Source organism: Oryzias latipes, chromosome 3 (assembly GCF_053564925.1).
Source record: "Oryzias latipes strain Hd-rR chromosome 3, Olatipes_Hd-rR_3.1".
Classification (NCBI taxonomy): Eukaryota; Metazoa; Chordata; class Actinopteri; order Beloniformes; family Adrianichthyidae; genus Oryzias; species Oryzias latipes.
The window spans coordinates 40486404-40513084 of record NC_136239.1 but is presented as its reverse complement, the minus strand read 5'-3'; the positions used below and the strand labels follow the sequence as shown (position 1 = coordinate 40513084).

At 48.1% G+C, this 26681-nt stretch overlaps 2 protein-coding genes across 3 annotated transcripts in view; both read right to left on the bottom strand.

The window, feature by feature from the left end:
- pkp3b (plakophilin 3b) overlaps window positions 1-5374 on the bottom strand; it is a 34316-nt gene extending 28942 nt beyond the window's left edge. For both annotated transcript variants that reach the window (XM_020701050.3, XM_078944713.1), the window contains exon 1: window positions 4523-5374. The gene's annotated coding sequence lies outside the window, so the exon portion shown is untranslated. The remainder of the gene's footprint in view (window positions 1-4522) is intronic.
- Window positions 5375-6524: 1150 nt separating this feature from the next.
- On the bottom strand, window positions 6525-25541 carry LOC101156484 (CD81 antigen-like). Its single transcript, XM_004067491.3, has 8 exons — window positions 25314-25541; window positions 16250-16364; window positions 10569-10666; window positions 10420-10494; window positions 10122-10241; window positions 9946-10044; window positions 8360-8443; window positions 6525-7340 (listed from the first exon to the last, which is right to left on the bottom strand). The coding sequence occupies exons 1-8, from the start codon at window positions 25377-25379 to the stop codon at window positions 7278-7280; spliced, it is 720 nt and encodes a 239-aa protein (XP_004067539.1). The 5' UTR covers window positions 25380-25541; the 3' UTR covers window positions 6525-7277.
- Window positions 25542-26681: the final 1140 nt, after the last annotated feature.

The following is a 26681-nucleotide window of genomic DNA, read 5'->3' as shown; positions in this document are numbered from 1 at the left end:
AGCTCAGCCGCCAAGTGTTGGAGTTCACCCCGGTGGACGAGAGGGTCATGTCCCTCCGCCTCCGGGTGGGGGACAGGTCTCTAACTGTTGTTTCGGCTTACGGGCCGAACAGCAGTTCGGAGTACCAGGCCTTCTTGGTGTCTCTCGAAGGGGTACTGGAAAGTGCCCCAACGGGGGACTCCATTGTCTTCCTGGGGGACTTCAATGCCCACGTGGGCAATGACAGTGGCACCTGGAGGGGTGTGATTGGTAGGAACGCCCCCCCTGATCTGAACCCGAGTGGTGTTTTGTTATTGGACTTCTGTGCTCGTCATAGTTTGTCCATAACGAACACCATGTTCGAGCACAAGGGTGTCCATCAGTACACCTGGCATCAGGACGCCCTAGGCAGGAGGTCAATGATCGACTTTGTAGTTGTTTCAGGTGACCTTCGGCCCTGTGTCTTGGACACTCGGGTGAAGAGAGGGGCGGAGCTGTCCACCGATCACTACCTGGTGGTGAGTTGGATTCGCTGGCGGGGAAAGAGGCCGGAAAGACTTGGAAGACCCAAACGTACTGTGAGGGTCTGCTGGGAACGTCTGGCTGAGCCCTCCGTCAGGGAAGTCTTTAACTCCCACATCCGGGAGAACTTCAAACAGGTACCGGGGGAGGTTGGGGACATTGAGTCCGAGTGGACCATGTTTTCCACCTCCATTGTCTCTGCTGCTGCTCGGAGTTGTGGTCGCAAGGTCTCTGGTGCCTGTCGCGGCGGTAACCCCAGAACCCGGTGGTGGACACCGGAAGTAAGGGATGCCGTCAAGCTGAAGAAGGAGTCCTACCAGGCCTGGCTGGCCTGCGGGACTCCAGAGGCAGCTGACAGGTACCGGCAGTCTAAGCGAGCTGCGGCCCGGACTGTTGCAGAGGCGAAAACTCGGTCCTGGGAGGAGTTCGGTGAGGCCATGGAGAAGGACTATCGGTTGGCCTCGAAGAAATTCTGGCAAACCATCCGGCGACTCAGGAGGGGAAAGCAGTTCTCCACAGGCACCGTTTTCAGTGCAGGTGGGGAGCTGTTGACTTCGACTGGGGACATTGTCGGGCGGTGGAAGGAGTACTTCGAGGATCTCCTCAATCCCACTGACACGCCTTCTATTGAAGAAGTGGAGAGTGAGGATTTTGGGGTGGGGCTGTCCATTACCCGGGCTGAAGTCACTGAGGTAGTCAACGAGCTCCTCGGTGGCAGGGCCCCGGGGGTGGATGAAGTCCGCCCTGAGCACCTCAAGTCTCTGGATGCTGTGGGAGTGTCTTGGCTGACACGTCTCTGCAGCATCGCGTGGCGGTCGGGAACCGTACCACTGGACTGGCAGACAGGGGTGGTGGTTCCCCACTTTAAGAAGGGGGACCGGAGGGTGTGTTCCAACCATAGGGGAATTACACTCCTCAGCCTCCCTGGGAAAGTCTATGCCAGGGTACTGGAGAGGAGAGTCCGTCCGATAGTCGAACCTCGGATTCAGGAACAACAGTGCGGTTTCCGTCCTGGTCGTGGAACAGTGGACCAGCTCTACACCCTATCTAGGGTGCTGGAGGGTTTGTGGGAGTTCGCTCATCCAGTCCATATGTGTTTTGTGGATTTGGAGAAGGCGTTCGACCGCGTCCCCCGTGGCATCCTGTGGGGGGTGCTCTGGGAGTATGGGGTCCGGGGAGCCTTACTGAGGGCTGTCCGGTCTCTGTATGACCGGAGTAGGAGCTTGGTCCGCATAGCCGGCAGTAAGTCAGACCTGTTCCCGGTCCACGTTGGACTCCGGCAGGGCTGCCCTCTATCACCGGTTCTGTTCATAGTTTTTATGGACAGAATTTCTAGGCGCAGCCAGGGGCCGGAGGGGATCTGGTTTGGGGACCACAGGATTTCCTCTCTGCTTTTTGCAGATGATGTTGTCCTGTTGGCTTCATCGAACCGGGACCTCCAGCGTGCATTGGGGCGGTTTGCGGCCGAGTGTGAAGCGGCTGGGATGAGGGTCAGCACCGCTAAATCTGAGGCCATGGTCCTTGACCGGAGAAAGGTAGTTTGCCATCTCTCGGTCGGTGGAGTGTCCCTGCCCCAGGTGGAGGAGTTTAAATACCTTGGGGTCTTGTTCACGAGTGAGGGAAGATCGGAGCGTGAGATTGACAGGCGGATCGGAGCAGCGTCCGTAGTTATGCGGTCGCTCTATCGGTCCGTCGTGGTGAAGAGAGAGCTGAGCCGAAAAGCAAAGCTCTCAATTTACCGGTCGATCTACGTTCCAGCTATGGGTCATGACCGAAAGAACAAGGTCCCGAATACAAGCGGCTGAAATGAGCTTCCTCCGCAGGGTGGCTGGGCGCTCCCTTAGAGATAGGGTGAGAAGCTCGGTCACCCGTGGAGAGCTCGGAGTAGAACCGCTTCTCCTCCACATCGAAAGGAGCCAGTTGAGGTGGCTCGGGCATCTAGTTCAGATGCCTCCTGGACGCCTCCCTGGAGAGGTGTTCCGGGCATGTCCCACTGGGCGGAGGCCCCGGGGAAGACCCAGGACACGCTGGAGAGACTACGTCTCTCGGCTGGCCTGGGAACGTCTCGGGGTCCCCCCAGAGGAGCTGGAGGAAGTGGCTGGGGTGAGGGAAGTCTGGGCATCTCTGCTCAGTCTGCTGCCCCCGCGACCCGGTCCCGGATAAGCGGAGGAAGATGGATGGATGGATGGATGGATGTTTTGTTTTAACGTAAAGTGGACAGAAATCATTTTTAAAACCTGAACAAATGCATGTTTTCTTTTAGTCCATAAATGTCACTTAGTGGGCGGAGTCAACCCAAAAAACATTTAAAATGTTCAACCCCCCCCCCATAAATGAACCCTAAAACTTTAAGAGTTGGTTTTGGACTGAACGCTTGTGATTTAAAGTAATCGTGAAAGGAATGTGGGCGTGGCAAATTCTAAACTCTGGTTGCTATGGTAACACGTATTCCAGTGTGAAGACATAAACACCGACGGTCCCCTGGACCCTCAGCTTTGTAACGGAAACTACTTAATGTAATTGTTCCTATCATTATGGATTTCATCACTATTTAACTTTTACTTTTATGGTGAAACAAAAATTGGATGTTTTGGTTAATTAAAATCCGGTTCACTGTCAATAGATTGGAATAGAATAAAGCTTCTATTCATCCCGGGTGAGGGAACTTCAGTGGTGATGGTCTGAGGACCAGCAGGTGCTCCTCCGGTCACTGAATCACCGCCAACATTTCCACCTCCAGGCTCTGCAGCTCAGTCCACCTGACGCCCCCCCCCTCCGTGGCTCTGGCCCGGTTCCTTCCAGCACCGAAGACGCTGCAGGGATGGTTCTCATTAGTAGGGAGGAGAGGAATTCTGAGCATCTGGGACTGAACTTTCAGCCATAAATCAGGACGGAGAGGAGATGCGGCAGCTCTCAGAGAGAGAGATGGGAATCTGTGGCATCAGAGAGGTTCAAATCCTGAGAACCCGGTCTTCTTCTGGGTCAGATGGAGGTCAAACGTGCAACCACAGCTCCTCTGGAGCTCATCTGCAGTTACTGGAAGTGTCAATTATGGCGGGAGCCCTCAGAGCCACGGTCCAACCCTCAGGTCTTCATCACTCTTCAGCTCCAAACTCCACCAAAACCCCGTCCCACAGCGTTCGGGCCAAACCCACGACTCCGCCCCTCACGCCATGTTGCCACAGCAACAGAAACAACACAAGGTCTGCCGCGCTGCTGGGAGAGACCACACAAAACAAACGGACACGACCTTTAACCCTCACGGAGAGCGCCATCTTCAGTCACGGCGTGGCGTCACGGTTCAGGTTTGGAGTTTACAGACTCCGCCTACAGGATCACACGCGTGTCCTCAACCCGTCACGGAATATTCAAAGTTATGGATAACCTTTTAATATGTCGTGTTGGATCCATCCATCAATTTAATTCAATATAATTTTATTTCTATAGCCCAGTATTACAACAATGGGCTTCATTCCAGTAATTGTATAAAAAAATAAAATCATAAAGAAGACAGAGTCATAGAATTCAGTCTGTAATGGTTGAACTAAACAGACTATGCATCCCTGTCCTTAGACCCTCATTATCCATCCATCAAATTATTTGTTCATATTTATACTTAAATACATCACATTTAAAATCTGAGAAGAAAATTATCCAAGTGGATTCTAGCTCCGCCCCTTTTGAAGTCTTACAGCCTTTTCTCTAAAACGTCTTTTGTTTCAGAGAAACTTTGAAATACGTCGACAGAGAATTCTGTGGTTTTGGATTAATCTAAAGGTGAAAAACCTTCTGTGAACCTTTGACCTGATGTGACACCGACAGACTGAGTCCATGACAGCGTCTCGGCGGCGTCTTCTTCAGAACGCGGTTAAAGACCTCCTACACTCTCCTGAAAGCGACACACTCATGGTGTCATTTGACAGAACAGAACTTTGGTTCCGAACAGAAAAAAAAAATCAAACCTAAAGGAGAGTTTATGCAGATTTTAGTCAGGTCCACCTCATCAGATGGGCGGGGCTACCTGAGGTCAGGAGCACATTCAGGTTCTAGGACCAGCGTTTAGGATTCAGATTCCAGACTTGAGCTTCCTGCTGGCGTTTGCTTTCCTGGATCCTGGAGGTGACCAAGAAACCTGCAGCTGCAAAACTGAGTCTGAGGCTTTTTCTGCTGCTAGAAACACAAGAAAGAGAAGAAACTAAAGTCAGAGTCTCAGCGAGGAGCTGCTTTAGAGGGAAAGGAGGGACGATACGGCTCAGCAGCAGCTGAGGCCACCTTTTATCCATCCGTCATCCAGAGCAGCGACCGGCGCCGTGTCCGTTTGGCGCTCCAGCTCTGAGGAGGCCGACGGGAAGAGACTGCTGAAGGCGACCGACACCACCAAAAAAAAAATCACTGCGTCTACGCCTCACATTCTGAGAGACAACAGGACAGATTCACACCAAGATCCGCCTGACTCTAGCATGTTTTATTCTGTTTGTCTAGTGTTTCCACTTTTAAGGAAACTTAATTCAGTATACTGTAATTAAAATAAAGGCTTTCTGTTTCTATTGCAGTAAAAGCAGGAGAAGATCCGGACCGGGGACTCGAACCGTCAGCCTCTGTGCAGGCCAGGAGTCCACAGGTGGCTTTTCTCGTTCAGAGAGCACACAGCCACACGGTTGCCATGACGACGGTAGATGATCTCTAGACTCATTAGGGTCGGGACGGACGGAACTCTGTTTTCATCCGGAGAAACGCAGCAGACTAAAAGAAGCTCTGGCCTGAAGGGGGCGACACTGAGAGACGGCAGAAGCTTTAAACTTCCACAAATGTCCAGATTAAAGTCAGATTAGAGAATAAATCTATGTAATCTCCTATCTGAGTCAGGAAAAAGTTCAAAGGAGGGAAAAACTAGTCTAGGCGCCCTCTGTGAGGGTCAAAGGTCATAGCCACATTTTGTGTTTTCCGGGTGTGAACGTTCACCTGAAGCAGAGATAAAACCGACCGGGTTTACCTGAAACCGAACACCTGCAGCTAAGCTGAAGCGGGCAAGAAGAATAGTTGGTTTTGAAGATGAATTTAGAGACATTTGACAAGGAAAACATCTATTTATGTCTTAGATTTAGCTCAAAAAGGGTCTGCAGCGCCCCCCGCTGGCAGCAGAACTCACCTGCAGGCTGGCAGACACTTTTCTTGGACTGACGCTTCAGGGTCCGCCTACTCAGCGTCAACCAAGCGTCTGCTTTCTGTTGTTTTCACAAGCAGGAGGAACGGGGTGCAGAAATGTAACGCAGTTCCAGATTCTGGTCCATCGAAGACCTGGTCCGGGTGGAGGGTCCTGAGGACCAGGGACTCCCCTCTCCTGGTTTGTTCTGGCTCGGGCTTTTGCTGCCCTCTGCTGTTTAGTTTGGTCATTGCAGCTCATGGTTCTGCTCCTCCAGCAGCTTCAGAACCAACAGAACTTTGGCCACTTGGTCCAAATCAAGACCCTCAACTCTGACCTGCAGCATCTCTGAATGCAAATCCCCCCCCCCCCCCCCCAAAAAAAAAAAAAAAACAACTAAAGTTCATGTGGACCTGCTAAAAGATCTAGATTCTGTTCTGGGGAGAAGAACCTTGGAGCCATTTGGGTTTGGAGGATGCTGGGAAAGGAAGGTCGGAGCTTTAGAACCATCTAGTGAAGAAGATCCAGAGGTTTCTGTCCTCGTCTGCTGAAGCGTCATGATAGCAAACCAGTCAAGTCAAATTTAAACTTTGACTCTGACTTTTAAATAATTATGGCCTAAAGAACAAAAACCTGAAGTTCATCATCTCAGAACAAGAGAAAATCCCATCTAGAAAGAGGACGTTTTCAGCAGAAATGTCAGTTCTGCCACAGAGCTGCTGGACGCCTCGTTCGGCGTCACTTCCTTGATCATGGAGCGGCGCCGCCAGCCGCCTTTGGGTCCTCCCTCAGTGTTCTGTTGGGTTCAGGAGTGTCTGCTAAGAACCGAGTAGAACACGATTGTTCTGTTTCTACTGAAGGACGACGCGAGGCCGGCGGGTTTTTGTAAAATACATTTAATCCCTTTATATCTGGGCAAACCACAGTCTGCCAGAGAGGAGGGGGGAGGGGGCATGCGGCCACGGGGTTCAAAGGTCAGCATCAGAGGTGGCCGCAGGACCCGGGTCCTCCTCCCGCCCGGCCGGACGTACCAAGGACGTGAGGAGACGGGGGGGAGAAGGCGCGAGGACAACCGCCACGGTTCTCCTCGTCAGCGGAGCCGCTGAGCGCCACGGCGAGCTCTTCACAGCTCCCGTAACGCACGAACAAGCGCCGCAGCGCCACGGAACAATTACTTCATTTCCCAGCATGTTTTTGGCACCAAAGGCTTACAGGAAACAGAGCTCGACGGCGTCAGAAAAGGACGGATGCAGGAAATGACAGAAGCAGTGGGGGAGGGGAGGGGAGGGGGCGGGGTTTGGCTGACCCATGCTCAGGCAGAAAGCACTGTCAACATACATTTATATACAGTTTATACATGAAACAGTGAAAAAAACCTCCAACTGAGAATGTAAGAGCATCTGGATGCGCAGAAAGGCCGTTAGGAAGCGTCTGTGGTTTCATATCGACATACGTGAGTCAGATCTAAGGGGTGAGGCGGCGTCTGGGGCTAACAGGGGAGGGGGACACGGTTTACATGGTCGTAAAGCGAGGACTACTTCCAGCAAGCGCTATACGTGGTTTTCCTGGTTACAAAACAGGAAGCGGGTCACGGCGGCCGTTCCTCCGGTCAGGGCGCCGGCCGCTCCGGCCCTCAGTACACCGGACTGTTGCGGATCCCGCAGCACAGCACCATGCTGAAGATCATCTCAAAGATCTGCAGGACAAAAACTCGGGTCAGCACCGTGCCGGACGGTCACAGAGGAGCAGGTCCGGCTGAACACGAGGAGCCCGTGGGCGCCGGTCACGTGACACGTGCACGCTCCTGCCTGCAGCCCGACTGTTAGAAATGAGGAATCCGTTTGTGTGGACGTCCTACGGACACTTATGGCTCACATGCACGCCCCGTGCACGGTCAGGAAGGAGCCCATAGTCAGACCTTCCTAACGACTAGAGTGTGACGCGAGGACGCCGAGCGACAGCATCCCCCGTACGTCATAACTTCCTTCAGCCTTACCAATACTTCACGATACACCTACCCCGCCGTGACAATGGTACGTTCCATTTTCACGATGTCCCTTAAGGTGGCCCTACGAGCCTCAAGGGAACTTTAAGATGGAGCCGCTGCTCTCGACGGCCCTCTACCAATGCAGACAACCCAAAAACCTGTAGGACCCGTACGGGTCCCCAGTACAGGTGACGCTGTGGTTCAGTGTCCCTACACCACACTCTAGTCCTTAGTGAGGTGGGCTTACTTGTACCGTGCACAGTACAGGTGTCCTCTATGACCCTGCAGCATAGTGTAGAGAAAAAAGCATGAACGGGCACCGAGCGCTCTACCACCGCTCAGCCTTCTGGGTTTCTGCGTGGAACAGAACCTCCAGCAGAACCAGACGGTCTCTGAAGGACTCTCAGCGGACCTTAAATGGAGGCGATGATCAGGAAAAGCATTGAGTGTACCTTAAGGTCCTTTAATTAGGAAAATGTCTACGATAAAGTGAATTTCTTTCACGATCTCTCCGTCGGTCAACGGACGCCCTTCGACAGAGAACAGGTCTGAACTCAAACTATGAACGACCAGATGAAGACGAAGATGACTGAGCTGAGGGGTCTTCTTAAGCTGAACATCCTTAAAGGATGACTTTAAGAAACGACGAAAGACGAAGATCGATAATGGAAACATGCAGACGACGCGATTAATCACACGGCGTTCATGTCTGCGGTTCCTGATCTCACCATGATGATGGCGATCACCAGAGCGGCGATTCCCACGATGTGGATCTTTGTGGAGAAGAGGTCGTTGATGCTGGTGTGGCAGCTCTGCAAACAGGAACATCCATCAGAACACGTTAAACACTTCAGGGACTACGCTGTAGGCAATGACGCATGGATGACGTCCCTTCAAATCACAGAAGGGCCGACCGTTTAGAAATGGACCGTAGAGGAGAAATGAGCCATTATGGTCTGTAATTCTATGACAGCACGTCTTTCATCGATGGGAATAGAGCTGAGTAAGAAAACGGCATCGCCAGATTTACGCCGCTACGACGTTTCACACCAAACGTCTTTCAACCGTAGCTTCATGCGCCGGTATCGGGTAGCAACAGTCACATGCTAAAAAACCTGCATTAAGCGTGTTTTTGAGCATTACACGCCTGGCGTGTACGTATCATACTGGAAATGGATTTATCGATTTGCATGAATCAAAGCTTAATAAATCAATAATCGATCCATGAAAGTAGAGATCAATCTTTTATGTCTTTCCTAATGCATAACAGCAGTAATGCTGCTAACGTATAATGGAATCTCCCATAGGACGGCTAATGCTAACACTCAGTCGACCTAAACGTACATTACTGACTAAATGAACGGCTTTATAGACTCACAGGCAGGAATTCTATTTCAAACGTAACCATTTGTGGTCTAAAGCACAGTTTTTTGCTCAAACTTCTGGAATACATTGTAATAATACAGAGCTCCACCTAGTGGCCAAACTGAAACACAAGTTTCTAAACAATCGGCACATTTTTGTTGGAGCTTCTTTGAGAAATCCCGCAAGACTGAGTGGTGTTAACGTCACTGGTTTATTATTACACTCAAACATTTCACAGAATGTGAATTCTGACGCGGACAAAGTAGCGTTATGCTAGGAAAGCGTTTACAGGATCAGCGTGAATCCACCGATGTTCAACCGAATTATGGAAATCATTTCAAAAAGATTTAAAAACAGAAAGAAGGAAAAATAAAAATGACTCAAGTGCAAGCGGCAAAAGACTCCTGGAAAAAACAGACCACTTTTCCAAAGAAATGTTTTTCTACAGAAATAAGATTCCAAATGTGACGAATATTTGTTAAAAAAATAAAATAAAATAAAAAAGGCTGCAGTAGCTAAACAACAAAGAAGAGAGAAAAGCAGACGACACTAAAACACAAACGCTAAACGACGACGCAGTCGAACATCAGCAAACGACAAACTAAACTACACGTTAGATAAAAGGCTAACGTTCCAAATGTTGCCACGGTTACCTGCTAAAAACGCTGCAACAGCTGATTAATGCTGAATTATGTTTGAAAATACAGTTGGTGTTAAATTCAACATTTGTTGAAAAATGCTGAAAATGCAAAGATTAGGTGAGAAATCCCTTTTAAGAGGAGCAGCACAACTAGAGAAAAGGATAACATGTACACTAAACGGCTAAATACTTTAGGGAAACGCATTAAAAGAACATTCACTGCCAAAGATATTGATTTATTTTGAAAAGCATTAGAAATGTTTGGAGGCGGAGCCTTGCCGCTGTGTCACAGGAATCGGCATCACTTACGACGGTGACGTATTCGGTGGAGCAGACGTCCACCCCGTCCTTCATGCCCACAAACTTGCTGAAGAGGGAGGTGCCTAAGCCTTTCCCGCAGCATTTCAGCTGAAACCCACAGAAGGCCGCCGTCAGTCGTGTACCGCCACTTACATTCAGACCTGAACGCACGGACGGACGCCCACCGTCTCGTGGAAGATCTTCAGTCCTTGCATGGCGGCCACCTTCCTGTCTGATTCGGTCAAGCTGGTTTTCATGGCCTCGTCATACAGCGAGTCGTAGAAGATGATCATCTCTTTGGAAATCTGTCAGGACGACAGCGATGATCAGAACTAATCCTGACCTAAACCTCAACAAAAAGAGTCTTAATGAGTTTTCACGAGTGACAAAAGTTTGTCAAAGCAAACAAAACGTCTTCGTCTCTCTTTTTTTGGGGTTCGAGAACATGGTGGTGTAGGACGGCCCGGCCCGCCTCAGGCTTACGGTTTCTCTGTGCATGTATCCCAGGATGCCTGCGGCCACTTCACAGGCGAACAGGATGACCAGGCAGGTGAAGAACTGCGGGACAGAAAGCAAAGCGGTCGTCACCTGAACATGACCCGGAGAGCGTCCGGGATCTGAGCGGGACTCACCGTTCCCAGCAAGCACTGGGACTCCTGGATGGCGCCGTAACACCCCAGGAAGCCCACCACCATCATCACGGCGCCCACGGCGATCAGAATGTGGATGCCTGGAAGCGCAGGTGGAAGAGACTGACTCAGGTTTCCATGGTAACACAACAACAGAGGCTCAGGAGCCCAAAAGGAAGGTCCAAAGTCATTTCTGAACCAGCAGACTAAAGATCCTGTGGAGCCGAGCTGCTGTCAGTAACACGTCACGGACAGCAGGTGGCGCCATTTGGCTTTCTGTGATTATTGTTCTGCTCTGAACTGAAGGGGGGGCAGCTTGTTTCTTTAAAGCGGTCCTCTTCTTCCACATCTTTCTGATTCTAAAACACAAACATCTGAAGCATATTCTTGTCTGTGAGCTTTCCCCTCCTGATGACCGCAGACGGATGCGCAGAGGGAAGCGCAGACGGATCCGCAGATGGACACAGTAAATTCACATTCATGCCTGCAGATTTTATGTTCCCTCATGTGTCCAGAACTGGAGGACGATGGTCGTCCATGTTTTCTAACCAAGTCTCTTATTGGCTAAACACACCTGTTCCAGGTAAAAAACAGCAGAATGCCAGCCCTCTAGACCTGGACTATGAAAGGCCGTGATAGGTCGACTTGTGTGTGGCGTGTGCGTGACTTAAACATGACTTGTGCGTGGCGTGTGCGTGACTTAAACATGACTTGTGCGTGGCGTGTGCGTGACTTAAACATGACTTGTGCGTGGCGTGTGCGTGACTTAAACATGACTTGTGCGTGACGTGTGCGTGACTTAAACATGACTTGTGCGTGGCGTGTGCATGACTTAAACATGACTTGTGCGTGGCGTGTGCGTGACTTAAACATGACTTGTGCGTGGCGTGTGCGTGACTTAAACATGACTTGTGCGTGGCGTGTGCGTGACTTAAACATGACTTGTGCGTGACGTGTGCGTGACTTAAACATGACTTGTGCGTGGCGTGTGCGTGACTTAAACATGACTTGTGCGTGGCGTGTTATACGACTACGGTGCCCAGAATGCCTGTAAATGTTAATATTCTTGAGTTATAAAAGCCACACAGTGAGATCTGGAGTTCAGTCTCCTTTTCTGCTAAAAGCTCACAGGACGGCAGTGCCACAACTCCTTCAAAATAAAAGCTTTTGGCTGAAGTTTCAGTGTCAGAAAAAGGTTCAATTCCTGCACCTTGGTGCATCGAAACATGGTGGGATTCTGGAGGGACAAAACAATCTAAGCCTGTTGTTTCTCTTCCTGCTGGGTGTTCAGAGAGGGGAGGGCAGCTCTGTGTTCTGGCCCCCCATCAGGCGTACTGCATGTCCGCTTAGACATAATTCAATTCCAGACCACTAAGTGGGGCTGCATTCTGCCCCCCTCCCTCCCACATTTATCTTTATTCACCCAGGAACACGAGTGCAGCTAATTCAGAAATCGATATCTTGGCGAGCGCTGCCTCCGCCGCTCACATTTGGCTCCAGTGCTGCTGGGCTCTCTGCCATCAGTCTGTCCTTTCTCACTTAGGAAATTATGCTTTTAAAAATTCCATTTGCTTAAATATCTTCGCCTTGCTCTGTGGTTTCATAACGCTCTCCTCCTGCATCTCTTCATCAGAGCCTTCTAAGTCCATTTGGTGAAAAAGAAGACGAGCGTGAAGGTCTATTATTGATGGCAATTTCAAAAAACCGAAATGACACCCCCATAAAAAAAGTTTCAGGGTTTGGAAATAAACTTTGGTGTTTTAGTGAATCAACTGGTTTAATAAAACTAAAGGTCCTCATGGTCTAAGACTTCCGTCCCAAACCCTGCAGTTCCTTGGGTGACATTGATAAAAAGCAGAGCGTCATCTGCATAGACGGGAATCAAAATAATGTTCTACAAAGGAAACTCGTACAGAAAAATGACACAATTGATGACAAATTCAAAAACAAGGACCTCGGGTCACTTGCAAGGGAACCCTGGGGTGAATCCCCACTTGAGTTTTAGTAGACATGCACAAAAGAATTGCTAATTTATCGTAATCGCGATATCAAGCTGTGCAATGCGTATATCACAAAAGATGGCGAAAACGGCAATAAATGGTAACAATCTTCAATCTAAACAATCTTATGGCAGCTTGAAGTGTTTAACAAATCAATGAAATCCCTTTATGCAATTGACTAATCGGATGGACCCCTTTACATCGTTGACCAATCAGATGAGCCCTTTCATGTTAGATGTTCACCTATGTAGGCGAGGGTCATTTGGAGTGTGTTTTAAGGTATCTCCCCTCTTGAATTAAACTGTTGCAGTGAAACGTAAGTAATGTATTTAGTTGTTTTGCTTTTTGTTTATGTATCATTAGTTTTATCGTCGTCGCAATATTGATCACTAATATCTGGAATCTCAAGTTTTCCTGATATTGTGCAGCCCTAAATTTTATGCAGTCCAAAAACAGATAAAGTTGGCTTCCTGTTGGTTTGGACTGAAGCCTGAAACCAAAGTAGATGAAGGTGAGAAGCCTTTCATCACTTCCCGCCTCTTTAAAACAAACTCTGTGGAACTGTCTAAAAGTGAAAACACCCAACATTCAGAGGCAGAACATCTGACAAGGGATCTTCTGCACTTCAGAGCGATCCATGTCTATTTTTGGACGGTCGCAGCTGGAATGTCTCCTGAAGACAGGATCTTCACAAATTAGCTTTGGAAGGACAAGTCATAGATTAGCCTTTCACCAAAACTTTAGAATATCGACCCTAAAGGTTCCAAAGGAAAACACGGTTCAAAAAGCAGATCTATTCCCCCAAAATGCTGCGTAAATCTTTTTGAATGACTGTATTTATGGACATTTTAAAAAGTCAATTTATGACGTGAAATGACCCACTTCCTGTAGGAAAACCAATCAAGTTACAGCTTTATCTGCAGGTCTGCAAGAGAGATGGAATTACCCACAATGCACTTGATTCATTCATCAGCTTTAGCATCACGTCCGCTTTGAACCGTCTAAACATCGGGAGCTGCTCTTTCTCTGAATGATGGTGATCTCATGTAAACCTCGAGTTCAGTCTGGAGGTTTTTCACACTTTTGCTCAAAAACATGTTTCCGTTTCTGACTCCTGCTTGAATGGATTCATGGAATAAAAGTGTCGTTACATTTTTAACTTCCTGGGTTCATCATTTGTCATTCATAAACTCAAAAGCAGCAGCTTCATGAAAATTGTCCTCTGCTGCTTCCCGTAGCTCCTTTTCCCTGAAACCTTCAGGTTTACGGAGCGGAACTGAAAATCTGCTCCATCCACCTAAAGAGCAGAATTCCCACTAAACCTTCCAGGAAACATTTCTGCAACAGTCCGCTGAAGGATGGACGCCTTTGGTTGTGGGGGAAACGGCGGGTGGGTTCAGCTGGTGTCACTCCTCCTAAACTTAGCCCCCGCCGGGGTATTCCTCTGTTTCTATTTCTGCAGGAACGTTCTGGAAACAGCAGCTGGGTGCAAAATGGCCGTGGGACTCCCCGGATGAGCCGGCGGGCGGGCCGGCGTGAGTCACGCTGGTTTTTTGCTCCGTGTTCTGGGAAGCCACAGGAAACTCCCCGTTTCCTTTCACTTGTTCGGAGCGACTGGCGTTAAACTCCGTCAGCAGTAAATGACTTACAGCCTGACGCGGGTCCAGCGGCGTCCTGCGGCGCTTTCATCCATTTAGACGTCCTTCAAACCGTCACCTCTACGTCTTTTTCTGAGCTTTTATCCGTTTCTGGGGGGTGTTTTTCAGGTTGTACCCAAAAAAAAGCGCCAAACTTTGGCGAAAATGATTTTTAAAGTCCATTTCTATCAAAGTTGACGATGTTTTTGAATGAAACTCAACAGAAATGTCAGCTTCTTTTCTGTTTTTCAGCATTTCTTGGATAAATTTGAATTATTTTGTATCGTTTGTAACGATTTTTTATGTTCAGAAGATAACGGAAAACAAAACTAAAACGGGGGGGGGGGGGTTTGTTACTGAGATTTGAGACAAAGAAAGAAGCAGATGTAGGAAAAATAGGCAGGGCGAGGAGAGGGGGGGGGGGGGGGCTATAAGGTGGCTTTAACACTAACCATAACCAGATGGGGGGGTGAGGCAGAGCCGCAGTGGAAAGAAACCCAGCAGCGTGAAGAAAACAAAACTCTGAGGGCGGGAGGAAGATTTGTGGGGCTGGAGAGGAGGAGGAGGGAGGAAGGGGTGAGGAATTTTTTCCTACACTGAAAGTCCCCCCCCCCTTCTTCTTCTTGGGCGGGAGCTGCAGTGTTTCTGTAGCGGGTGGGATGGAGGGAGAAGCAAAGTTCCTCCACAGCGATGGCCTCCATTTCCAGAGCTTTTCTCCTCCTCCAAAGACGCCGCTTTGGTCAGGGACGGGGTCACATGACCAGCCGCTCAGAAATGCTGCAGAGGAGTTTCCTCCCAAAGACTTCTCCTTTCAGAACTTTCTTCACATTCTTCTGTTGTTCGCCGGGCGTCTCTTTTGGCCCCGCCCACTGATCTTTAGGAAACTGCAGTAAAATGACTCACTTTGGCCAAAATATGCTTGTGGTTAGCGAGAACGCTGCTTCCTGCGTCCAAACTACGCTTCGTCTGTGGCTGAGGTCGTCAAAGGTCGACCGGTTTGGACCTTTGCTTCTTTCCTGGTTTCGGATATTTTATTAGGATTAAAAAAAAAGGATTTTTTCTTAAACGGCGACTTTCAGGCAGAAGAAACACCAACTGCAGCTAAAGTGACGTTTACCTGAAGAACGGGACGGAACGGTTCAGGATAGAATAGACTAGAATAGACTAAAACAGAACAGATTGGAACAGCACAGAATGCTTTGTTGTCATCAAACAAAAACCAACAAAATAAATGAACTTTTGAACATTTAAGCCTCGTTTCCTCTGAAGCGGTCCGGTCCGGTCTAGATCGGTCCAGGTTATTTAGCTCAATGTCGTACTGTAACGGGCAATTGGGGGGGAGGGGGGGTGACGCTAACAACAACAATGGCGGTCATCCTGCAGTTCGGTTCTGTGGATTTTGGTATTTCGGGGGGGGATGGCGGACGGCGAAGACGAAGACGGACGCTTTCTTTTGTCGTCATGACCTTCAGCCAATCAACAAGTTTCAACGGTAGCTCCGCCCCAACCGGTTCATTCCGTTTTTCTACAAATACTGGGGGCCAAAAAATGGTTGGATTCAGTCCAGTTTAAGGGAATTTGTGTTTTTGGGTCAGAATTTTTGACTTTTGTTTCTGCAGTGACAGAACAACATCGTGTCGACCTCGGTCCTCTTTATTTTTTGCTAACAGCACATTGGTTCTGTTGCCTGGTCCCTGAATGGCGCCGTGGCGCCTCTGGAGGCGGGCCGAGTGTTCTGGGTCAGAGAGCAGAACCAGAACCGGTCCAGCAGCCACAAAATTCCATCATTTGGATTAAAAAAAAACAACCGATTTTTGTATTTATCAAAAACTGACGTCTACAGAAAATATTGAAAATTTTTAACCCGCAATGCACAGCTGTAGCAGCAGCTGGACGAGCGTCAACAGTCGAACGGGCAACCGGAAAACTCCAGAAGCCATCACCAAACGGACGATCAACCAAACACCTGGGAGGGTTTCAACCGTTCCTTCAAACCCGTTTGTTCCATCTGAAGGACAGCCGTGTGTGTGTGTGGGGGGGTCCTTACTGGTGTAGAAGGTGCTGGGGGGCTGCTGTCCGTCCACTGTGATGTCCAGAAGACTCTTGACCTGGTGGTCATGTCTCAGGAATAGAGCCAAACCCAGGATCACGCCTCCAGCGAGCTGCAAGAACAAGACGGACGGTCACGTCTGCATTTAGGTGAACGAGGACGTCCGGATGTTTAGAAAGCCTTAAAGCTGAGAAAATGCAGATATTCTGCTGGCTGATGAGAGCCGTGAGTGTTACCGTATCACAACCTCAGGACAAACACACAACGATGTTGTGTAGTGGAGTCAGTGAGGCGTTTTGTGCTGTGGTTCTACTGAAGCTTCATGAAAGACGGCAGCAGAAAAATGCTCAGAAAACGTTTTTCCAAATAGTAAATCGAGTAACATCAGATAAATGTCAGATGCCAAATAAATGTGTCTGAATGTGTTTTCTTTTTTTTAAACCATCAACGTTTTCATCTTCAGAACTCATATCGATTAGATTTTCATAATAACCGCTGAGAAAAACAAATCCTTTGCTTTATAATCCAGAGCACTAGATAATGCAGTTTATATTATTTTTTTGTAGTTTGGGATTAGGGCGGGAACTCGGACATAGCCAAAGTCTTTCATATATCGGAATCGAGCTGTGCAATAAAAGCCTGGACCAAGATTCACCCCATTTGCCCCACTTTGACATTTTCCAGCTGTAGGAGGGGGGACATGCGCTGGAATCGGGTCGCCACAGCCCAGTCTGAACACCATGGGCAACACGTCACATGACGGAGTGAACGCTACTTCCTCACTCTAATAATTAAGGATTACTCGTTGCTCCAAAGTAATCCTAGAACTGGATCAAGTTTCATGACTCCTGGGTTTTCAGATCTTTACTTTCTAGATAAACAGCTGTCATTCTATTGGTCAGAATCACCATTCGTAGTTCAACTTCACCATTTAGTAACATCTTCTAGATCATCTTAATAATTTTGTGATGATATTTTTTCTGTAGTTCAAGTTATTCAAGAAAAACTGGACAATCAGATATCTCAGGAAAAGTAGGTGGAGCCCCCCCCCCATACACACACACGTCCAAAACCTTTGACAGATTTCCCGTGACTGGCTTTAAGGTGGTAGGGGCGTGGCGTTTCACGGACTCAGACCAATCACCGCTTACTGACAACGTCTGGCTCCAACATGGCGGCGTCCGTACTGCGAAAGAACGGCGGCCGGATTGACGCATCAGTCCAGTTCTGACACAGTCGATGGATTAACGTAGAGAAGAAAAAGAGGAGCAAGAGTCCATGAGCGCTCAGAAAACCAAGCGCTGCCTGACAACAGCAGGTTAGAAGATCCCACCTGACCCTCAGACGGGGGCCGTCCCTTTAAGAAACACAGGAATGAAACAAAAGTGTTCCAAAAACACTGAACAGGAGCAGAAAAAGGTTTTGCTCCCCTTTTAAAAGTCGATTTTTGTAAAAAGATTCAGGAAAAGTTTCCTCTGCACTTTGACTCTGTTAAGATCACGGATGAATCACGAGAAACTGATTCATCACTGAACACAAGGACTTCACAAACTGAAGTTCTGAGGAGGCACTGAGCACCCAGCCCCCCCCCCCGTCCAGTTGGTGACCGCGGTTCATTCCAGAGCGACAGCAAGCCGCTGCCTAGCAACCAGATAAACAGCAGCGCTGGCGACAGAGTTCATCCGCCGTGACTTCATGTCAGGCTGCCGCGAGGAAAAGAGCCCAGCAGGCAGGAAGCGGAGCTCAAACGCCGTCGCAGCTGCTGCGGAGACATCAGAACGCCGTTACGGCGGCCGTCAGTAACCACCAAACCACAACCGTGGAACCAGGAGCGGTTCTGCAGGAATCAACCACAGAACACGAGCTGATATGCAACAAGCCGCTGAAGCTGAAACAACAGATCGATGATGTGGGAAAGGAGCTCTGACCCCCCCCAGAGACAAACATTTCCCCCCGCCTTAGAGCTGAGACGGACCGGTTCAGGTTCCCGGTTCAATGCCACCTTCTCCGTCTGATCTTAAAGCAGCATCGACACCAACAGGTGTGAAGCACTAAAACATTCTGTGACGACGATCGGTTTGCAGGAAACTAGCTGCATTTGTAAAAGGGGCCACCCCCGGGGCAACAGGGGCTGCCCCCCAGGACAGAAAAAAGAAAGGGCTTCCTTCTTTAGCACAACCAGTTAAAGAGAACCTAGACAGAAGCCTTAAATAGAAACATTTCATTTGAAATTTCAGAAAGCTGTCGGTTCTGGGCTGGGGGGCCCTCCCAGCAACAGCCTATTGCCCGATTGGTCAAAAAATCTAAAAGGGGGCGGGGTAAAACTGACCAAAGCGAAACACAGTGGTCTGCTGATGTTCAGGGAGTTTCTATAATTTCACCATAAACTGGTTTCCTCACTAAAGATCCAGATAACTGGAAGAAAGCGGATCATTTAGACCAGGGGTCGGGAACCTATGGCTCGCGAGCCATATATGGCTCTTTTGATGGTCACATGTGGCTCGCAGACAAATCTTTAATTATACTTTTTTTTTTTTATTAGACCAGTCATTCTCGTGCGCGATGCGATGCCAGAGGCGCGCAGCAGTATCGGTGCTTGGGGAGAAAAATCTGCACCGCATATCAGTTACTATTATCTAATTTTTCTCAGAGTTTGTACCAGCTGGAAACCTGTGAATTGCCGTGCCTAATACTGCGCGCTCTTTCAGTTGCGGGGACGGGATGTGTGAGGAAGAAAGCAGAGAGTGGGGGTGAGGGGTTGTGGGGACCGGCAGCAGGTGAATCGCGCAGGGATTGTAATAACGTAAAACCCGCTACCCGTCACTCACTGCAGCGTGTGTGTTTAACTCCGCGTCTGCATGTGAGCAGTCTGTCTCACATCTACAGAACATTCAGACCTACGATCACGTTTAAAGTCTCAACGCCTGCATGAAGCAGAAACTCACCACGTATCAACCAGACTAGACAATCAGCAAAACTACCACGAGAAATACTCATCATTTATTAGCAACAGCATAACGATGTTATTAAAAATAATCCACACACTTATTGTACTTTAAAAATGTTGAAATTACATCAAATTCACACATTCATTTGTATATTTAGTTTTAAACATATTGTCGCGGACTGAGTTGGACTGGGTGGCTTTTCGGCCGCGTTAAAAGTTCTGTAGTTCATTAAAACGCATCATGCAGAGATCTGATTGGCTCTCAGTTCTGTCACTCAGGCTGTTGTTAGGTAGTTTGGACCAATGGAGTTCAGCTATGGGCCGAATAAGGGAAAGGGGAGGGCTGCAGCGGGAGCAGGGGAATATAAAGTTGGGAGAAGCGCTCTCTTTCGTCTCAGCGGGAGAGATTCAGGAGTTGCTGAATTAATTTTACGGCGTTTGTTGCGGTCTGCAGTAACCAGAATAAAGAACCTTAAAAGAGGTTAAGTCTCCGTACCTCAGTGTGGGAAAGAGACACCACATTATTGTATGGCTCTTTCAAAATTACAATTAAAAATATGTGGCGTTTATGGCTCTCTTGGCCAAAAAGGTTCCCGACCCCTGATTTAGACTTTCCAAACCCGATGTTTTGGTCCGTCATGCGGTTTATCTCAGCTTCAAACTTCCTGTTTCTATGGTAACACCTGGTTCTTGGTGGAGCGGGCGGCGCAGATGGTCTCGGCATTAGCTTCACTGGAGCTGTGAAGGGCGGACGTGGTTAGAAACTGCAGCTTGGTCAAATTCTTTCCAGATATGTCAAGATACCGTGGAGTGGTTGCCATGGTTACGGGTTAGTTTGGTTCAGAGTAAAAACTGTTCAGACACTTTTAGCGATCTGCACCTGGATGAAAAACAGGACATATTTGTATCTCAGTTCTGTTTAGATGTGTGAAGATCATGTGGGGCAGATTTTCTATTTTTGATATTTTATTTTGGAAAAAATAAGTAAGAAAAAGTAGGACGGACAGCTGATGAACACAAGGCTTTTTTTTAGGTGTAAACAGAACAGAACAGCGAAGAAGGAAATTCATATGAACATTAAGGTCTTGACATGATGGCGTAGCACCAACAGGTGGGTTTAGTTTCTCATGTATGGGCCATGGCACTGGGGGGGGGGGGGGGGGGGGGGGACAGCTGCCAAAAGTGGCTGGAAGGACGTTTCCAACCGCCGTTAACTGGAAAGAGCTGGCAGACAGGATCACAAATCTGAGGAAACCTCCACAAGTCAGCAGCAACGGTTCATCCAAAGACCGTCAGGACAACCGGAAGCCCGTCGTAGACCAACCAACACACAAATACAAATAAACAAGTCCTACAGCAGGGACCAGTTTACATCTGTCTGAATATCATCGGGTTTCTTGACTAAGACGACTCTTTTTAAGGCGTCTTTAGAACCGGGAATTCCTCTGGAATTAGCAGGAATGCCGATAAACGACCAGTACAGAAAGACCAGGAAGAAGAAAAGCCTCTGGTCTTGCTCGACCTCCGACTCAAGTCTGTAAGAGGTCAGTAAGATGGCAGTACTCGCGCCTTAAAGACTAGAGTGTGATGTGAAAGGACCGTACGATAACACCACCTGTACGCCATAAGTGTGTTCAACTTCCACTATCCTTACCAATACTTCACGATACACTGACCAAACACATGACAATGGAATGATCCATTTCCATTACGTCCCTTGAGGTGGCTGTACGAGTCCCAAGGGAACTGCTAGACACACCTGCAGCCACTCCTTTTTTGCCAGGAAAAGCCATGATAAATGATGTGGGTGGAGCTTTGGCTGGATAAACATGCACCAGTCCTACTGGTCCAAATGCGATCAATGTTTCTGCGAGTTCTCGTTCACAAATACTGAATGTCAACAGTGTAGCTTTTCTTTTACTAGTTTATGTGTGGATGAAGATTTGGGTGATCCCAAAACAAGTCTCCACAGTTAGAATCCGGCCTCACATTCCAGATTAAACTGGTTGTTTATATAAAAGGTACAGAATCATGTTCATTAAGGTTCACTGAAACAAAGCAAACCCGGAGACCGAGCGCCTTAAAACATGTTGCAAGAGAACATTGTTCTGACAGTCTACGTTTCAGCAGCAGACGGTAAGAACGGGAGAAAGTCGCTGCTTTGGGTTGGGTCAAACATTTTGGTGTTACACATCAGCTTCCCCAACAGAGTCTATTTCTGCTGCAGAGGGGGGGTTCGGAATGCTGGACATGCCTTGGGGGGGGGGGGGGGGGGGGGGCATTAACCATTTAAGAGAACTGGACTGGGCGACCCCTCCCCCCACGTTCTGAATAGATCAAATAAGCAACTATTAATCAGTCAATCTTTCTGGGATCCTTTTATTAACATGTTATTGATGATTCTCTATTTTTTCCATAACATTTTCTCTTTTTATTATTATCATTTTAATTCAATATTCAATTTATAAACTGACCAATCAGATGCCTCAGTGAAAACATGCCCCCCCCCCACTTTGAACGTTCAAAATCTTTAAATAACAGATTCTCCAAAGCTTTTAGTAAAAGGGGCGTGGCCTTCCAACAAGCTTACTCCTGATTGGCGGCAGTAGATACCATAGCAACATCCACTCGGACCGTTTACTGCTTACTAACGTCGTCATCAAGAGTAAAGCCTTTTTTATTGGTGACATCACACTCGCTCATTCCAGTTCTCTCATACAGTCCATGGGTACAATAGCCACTACCCAACCCCCACTCCCACAGCCACACCCCACTCCCACAGCCACACCCCACTCCCACAGCCACTTAAATCCATCATGAACTCGTGTTGCCTTCAGGTGCCTGTGGAGCTCGGCAGCTCTGACTTCATGCAAGCTCCTCTGACTTCCTTCGTCACCGTCAAACGCTGACGAAGACTCTGGACGAAGATGCTCACTTCATAAAATCTTTTTTAAGGGAAAAACAACAATTAATGACGGAGGAAAGCAGCAAGAAACTCCCAGATCATCTGGGTTGGTTAACAGGGTTTCTGCAGCTAGTAGCTGTAGTTAAGGTGGTATTGAATGTTCCTACTGTGGTCAGAGGCTGAGAAACCTAAACACGGGCGTTTTGGGGACATGAGATCTGCTTTTATTTGGAAACATTTGAAATAAAAGGAGAAGTGATGCTCTAAAAATGCCGGTTCCCTTCAGAACCTTTGATGATTTTATTGTAGTTTCACAAAATAATCCAATAAAAACCATTTGACACATCAGAACTCTTATGTTTATCGTCTTTGCGTTTCATGTGAACCAGGAGCAGCGAGCTGATTACTGAAAATTAGAACGGGGGAATGGGCGGGGCTACAAAGGCGAACAAATCCAAAAAGCGTCATTGTTTAAAAAAATAAGCATACAAAATGATATGATGATTGTTTGGAAACAAATTTGTTAAAAGCAGAGCAGCAGTGAGCAGCGATGTTCCCAAAGAGCCGCCAAAGCCGTACGAAGAGCGGAGCTCGACGTTCTCCAGACACAAAACAATCATTTACGACGCCAAGATCAAGAACCTGCGAGCGCCACTGTAATTATCTGCATTAGACCGTCCCCGTGGAAAGGTGGCGGTCTCTGAAAGCGTCCCCCCGCTTTGCTGGAAACTCTGAAAACAGAGTCGGTGAGGAGTCTGTTGCCACGGAGACCAGATCTTTAAATAAACAAGCGCTGGAAACTCGGAGGAGATCCCATAAACTTCAGAAAGCTGCAGCAGCTCCAGCCTCTGCATCAGGAGGGAGCAGACGTTAGAAAGTGAAGAGATTACAGAAACCACTGCTGTCAGGGTGTGTTCATCGTCTCTTTGAGCCTTTTATCTATTGATTTGGTTGTACCATATGTGCAAACTTCATAAATAAATAAACCTGATCAACCACCAAATCAACTAGCTCCATCTACAACAAATCAGGCCTTAGCTCCTGTCCAGACATTCTTACATTCAACCGTTAACGTAATTCCCGCTGACGCCGGCACCGCCATGCAGCACGTCACGTTAGTAATGCCAAGTGAAAAGTCGCGTTTCTCCGTGTCAGGCAATTCTGATCAATTGTGTAAACCAACGAGGACTTATGGAGATTTCTGACACCGTGAACGCCGGCGTCTGGACCATGGTCTGTACCTGGGAACTGGAACGAGTGAGTGTCGCGTCATCCGTAGAAAACGCTTTACTTCCAGTCAATTCAGTCACCATTTCTTTCCTGACACAAACACCGCCACGTCGGAGCCAGACGCCGTCAGTAAGCAGTGATTGTCCCGGTTTCTGAACCAATCAGGAGTGAGCCTGTTGGAAGGCCACACCCCTACGACTTCAGTCAGGAAATCAGTCAAAGAAAACGCTGGATGTGGGGGCCAGCAGGCTCCACCTCCTTTCATTGAGGCATCTGATTGGCCAGTTTATAACTTTAATAACTTGAGAATATCATGAAGCACCAGATCCAGAACGGTTCTTCTGACCAATAGAATGACAGAGTACCAGCTGTTTATTTCTCTATAGACTTCTTTGGGATTTTGGCTTCTTAGAACTACTTCCTGATTGGAACGCTGAGGGGGGGGGGGGGGGGGGGGTACTCAGTCCAAGTCTCATATATAGTCAATGCCATGGACAGAAGGACGGACTCCAGACAGAAAAGGACCCAGGAGTACAGGGAGGTTCCACTGAGCAGTCCGGTCTAGAATGGTCCAGGTTATTCAGGTGAGCATTTCCGCTCAACGTCGTCATGTCGTCTGAGAGAAGATGGCGGGCGGCGAAGACGAATACAGCAGCTTCCTTTTGTCGTGATGACCTTCAGCCTATCAACGGGTTTCAACAGCGGCTCCGCCCTAATTAGTCAGTTGGTCAACCAACGGGGGCCAAAAAAAACCAAAATGATACAGCTTGGTCTGGTTTAACGGGTCCATTTTCTAATAGAAACCCTCAAAAGTGGACCGGACCGCTCAGTGGAAACAAGGCAAGAGCGACAACAACTTGATTCTTTAATTTTAGGTCTTAAGAAAACATCCAGGGTGAATTGTTCATCTAAATGGAACCGACTGTGACTCGGAGCTCCGTGAATGTCTGTTCTATATTATTCTTTTTGACATTATTGATAATAACAACAAATGTCGGACGCGGCTCGTTTTGAGGCGTAAACCTTTGTGTGGCATTTCAACAATCCGCCTTAAATGTAAGCCCTTTAAAGGTGGATCTGGTGGTTTGGAAGATGAATGGAGCTTTTAGTGCAGACAGCAGGGTGGTGTGTGTGTGTGGGGGGGGGGGGGGGGGTGGCGCAGTGCCACACCCCTTTTGACCACACGTGAGTTACTGTGGGGCTTCTGAGGCTGTGGTGGAACGTCCTCTGTGCTCCATTCCTGTACGTTTAACCGGAATCCTGTCACGGTTGTTGGAATTGAACCAAACAACAAAACCTTTTCCTAAAATGACAACGAAGCCCGCCATTGGTTTAGATGAGAGATGAGTTAAATCCTTAAATAAAACTGGGATTATTTCATAAATGTGGCTTTTACTCTGATTTTTCCAAGAATAAAACTTTTCCACTTTGCTTCTCTGACGAAGCTCCCAGCAGCGGGAAGAGAGGGGAGGCTGCCCTCACATGTTTCCATGATCCGTTTAGCAAACACACAGCTTTGCCCCACCGCTGGAAACCACCAACAAGACGCACGCGCGTGCGCACGCCCGCCCGCCCGCGCGCTGGGGCGGAGGATGTAAGACAAACAAAAGGATTTCTCCGAAACTAGCGGTCACCTCAAAGCATCACCGTTACTTCCATCCTAGCCCCCACCCTCAAGAGGGGACTAACCAACGCGGCGGAGGGAGGTGCGCCCCAAAGCTAGCATGATCCCAAATGAGAATCTCCTTTTTTTCTAAATTAGATTATGTTCGGTAAGGTTAGTTTAAATCAAATGAGAATGAGGTGTTCGGATTCCCACAGCGGGAAAAGCGGGGCAACCGCGAGCAGAGAGAGGCCTGCTGGCGCCAAACGTGGGCGATTTATCGGTCATCCATAATAACGAAGCCCGAAAACGGGCGAGGAGACGGCGGGACCGTGAACGCACCGCGACGGAGACGCGGGGACGGCGGGCTGCTCACCCAGAAGATGAAGTTGCAGAAGAAGAGCGTGTACTTGATGCATCTGGTGCAACCGTCGACTCCCATGGTGGTCCGGGTTAAAGCTGGCCAAGAGACGGACTAACGGCGCGAAAAGGCGGCTGACGAGGCTGAGAACAAATGATAATCCCGACTCCAGAGCGTGGAAACAGGCGACACCCTGCTCCTCCCCCCTCCCTGCCTTTTCCCTTAGTACCGCCCACAGGTCCCGTCAGTCACGCCCACATGTGACGTGTTTGATTTAAAACACCCACCTACCAATGAAAGACAGTAAAACACTTTTTTCGTTGTTAGATAACCGTGTAAAGACCCGCTCTGACTTTTAAACAGTGTTTTTTGTGATTTTAAGACGATCTTGTGACATTTTTCTGATGATGGAGGAGAGAAAAATTAAGAAAAAAACTGCATTTCTGAGTATTTCCTTATTCAAGTCGTTGTGAAACAGGGGTGTGGGGGGGTATGTCAATAAGAAATGTATTTATAAAGACAAAGTTGAGCACAAATTAATACTTTCTGACTTAAAAATTTCTGATTATTGACACGTCTAAGGGCACTATCCCGCTTTTACACCATGGTCCAGGTGAATTCTCGATTCTGATTGGCTGCTGGATGTGCGCTAAGTAAAGGTTATTGACCGACGAAGTGTGCATTATCAGAAATTAACACACGACGCGGAAGCCTGAACCGTCCGACGCAAATACTACGGGCACTTACAACAGAAATATTCTTGTTATTTTTTCGGTTTGGATCGTTTTATTTTACAAAAAGCGGACTATTTGTTACGTGGTGCGGCGCGTTGGCATGGTAACTCCTGAGCCGGTACCGACGGTAACGTGAAAAGATGATCCACACCGAAAAAATAACAAGAACTGATTGAATATTTATTTCTTTTGTAAGTGACCGTGGTATGAGCCGGTTCATTGCCTTTAAGGTGTTCATTATCGGAAATTAACGCACTTCGCGGAAGCAACCGTCCTCCGCTTCGCGTTGGATGGTTCAGGCTTCCACAGCGTGTGTTAATTTTTGATAATGCACACTTTTAACCCTTACTGAGCCCGCCCGCACTTTCTGTCTAGAAAAGTCAACAATGAGTTGCAATCTCGTTAATGGCCACTGGAGACAAGTTGCAAAACTGAAGCAATTGATGGTAGCTATGAAAGTGAACAACATAAACAATGGTTTTATGTACTTCCTGGTTTTTAACTAGCTTTTTCGCTGAGTGGCTTAAAGCCAAGCCTAAATCTTTGGATAATTGCGGGGCTGTTTTCTTGATTGGCGGGTGGTTACAACATTGATTAGACTCGTTAAAAAACATTTCAGTTGATTTTCTTGTATTTCAGCAAATGACTC